Source organism: Arachis ipaensis, chromosome B7, assembly GCF_059453495.1.
Source record: "Arachis ipaensis isolate K30076 ecotype BB chromosome B7, ASM5945349v1, whole genome shotgun sequence".
Classification (NCBI taxonomy): Eukaryota; Viridiplantae; Streptophyta; class Magnoliopsida; order Fabales; family Fabaceae; genus Arachis; species Arachis ipaensis.
In genome coordinates, this window is record NC_142442.1 from 43,999,309 (window position 1) to 44,000,665 (window position 1,357).

At 43.0% G+C, this 1,357-nt stretch overlaps 1 protein-coding gene across 1 annotated transcript; it reads left to right on the forward strand.

Moving 5' to 3' along the window:
• The first annotated feature begins 210 nt into the window (after window positions 1-210).
• LOC110265038 (uncharacterized) lies at window positions 211-807 on the forward strand. The gene has a single exon (XM_021107790.1). It carries the CDS (start codon window positions 211-213, stop codon window positions 805-807), a length of 597 nt encoding a protein of 198 aa, XP_020963449.1.
• The last annotated feature ends 550 nt before the right edge of the window (window positions 808-1,357 follow it).

The window sequence follows — 1,357 nt, forward strand, 5'->3', positions numbered from 1 at the left end:
CCTCAAGTTGAATCTTTTCTGGGCGTGCAAGAGGAGCCTGTGATTACCACAGAGTACGCCCTTGCAGAAGTGAAAGAGCCTTAAGAGCTATCTTTCCTATGCGTGCAAAAAAAACCAGAAGATGAGCAACTGGCTCATTTCCTAGCAGCACTCAAGAAGCTACAAGTCAATATCTCTTTTGCAGAGGTATTGGAAAAGAAGACCCCCTATATGGCCTGTCTAAAAGGCAGTCTTTTTGAAAAGAAAGACCTAAAGGGAGATAAAACTGTGGTACTGGCCAAAGAATGCAGTGCCTTAGTCCAGAATGAATTACCAAGGAAGATGCCAGATCCAGGGAGCTTTCAGATTCTATGCACTACTGGAAAGATCACTCTTGACAAAGCCCTGTATGATCTTCACTTAAGTTTGAATGTGATACCTTCATCTGTGATGAAGAAGCTGGGAATCCAAGAGGCACAAGCAACAAGGATTACCCTACAAATGAATGACCAGTCCTTGAGGCAAGCACACGAGCCAGTAGAGAACGTATTGGTAAAAGTTGGAGAGCTCTGCTTCCCTGCAGGCTTTGACATGGGAGAGGATGCGAATGACTCCATCATTCTCGGAACCTCACTCTTGGCCACTAAAAGAGCCCTGATAGATGTTGAGCAAGGAAAGAAGGCACTGAGGTTGCATGAGGTTTGGATGGTGTTCGAGGTTTTTAACCCTCCATTACCCTCTGACAAGGGAAGCACTTGCATAAAGGATTCAGCATTTAAGCCTCCTCCCTTGGATGGAACCAATTCAACCCCCTACCACCAAACGTAAGTTTAGTGTCGGGTGTACACTATCAACCAAGGAAGAGGGTCCTAAAGGAAAGATGCCTAGGGGATAGAGGACCAAAAAGATCCCTACTAAAGGCTTCTCACCATGGAAGATGGTAGTATTCACTTATCTCATCATAGTATTCAATGGGTGTTCAATGCCCATTCCTCAAGTTGGACGCCAAGCTCAGCCCAAGCACTCAACCAAAGTGGGCCCAAGAGTGGATTTTTGCACCTCTAGTCTAGTCCATCATATTTTTGTACTTTTTAGTTATTAGGTTATTATATATAGAACAAAGATCACCCATGTTAGAGATCTTTGCCTATTCGTACATTTTACTATTACTTTCTGTAAGCTATGAGCGACTAAACCTCCTAAGTTAGGGTTAGGAGCTCTGTTGATTCTCAAGGATTAATAATATTACTGTTTCTATTTCAATACACGTTTGATTCCATTCTCTAGTGCATTTTCATTCTTCATCTCATGAATTAAGGATGACACGTGACAATCATCCTAGTTCTACATGGGTTCTGTGTGAGTCCTGACCCGGATA

Bases quoted from the DNA above. Each gene is read 5' to 3' on its own strand.
- LOC110265038 (XM_021107790.1), top strand. From the start codon at position 211: ATGGCCTGTCTAAAAGGCAGTCTTTTTGAAAAGAAAGACCTAAAGGGA.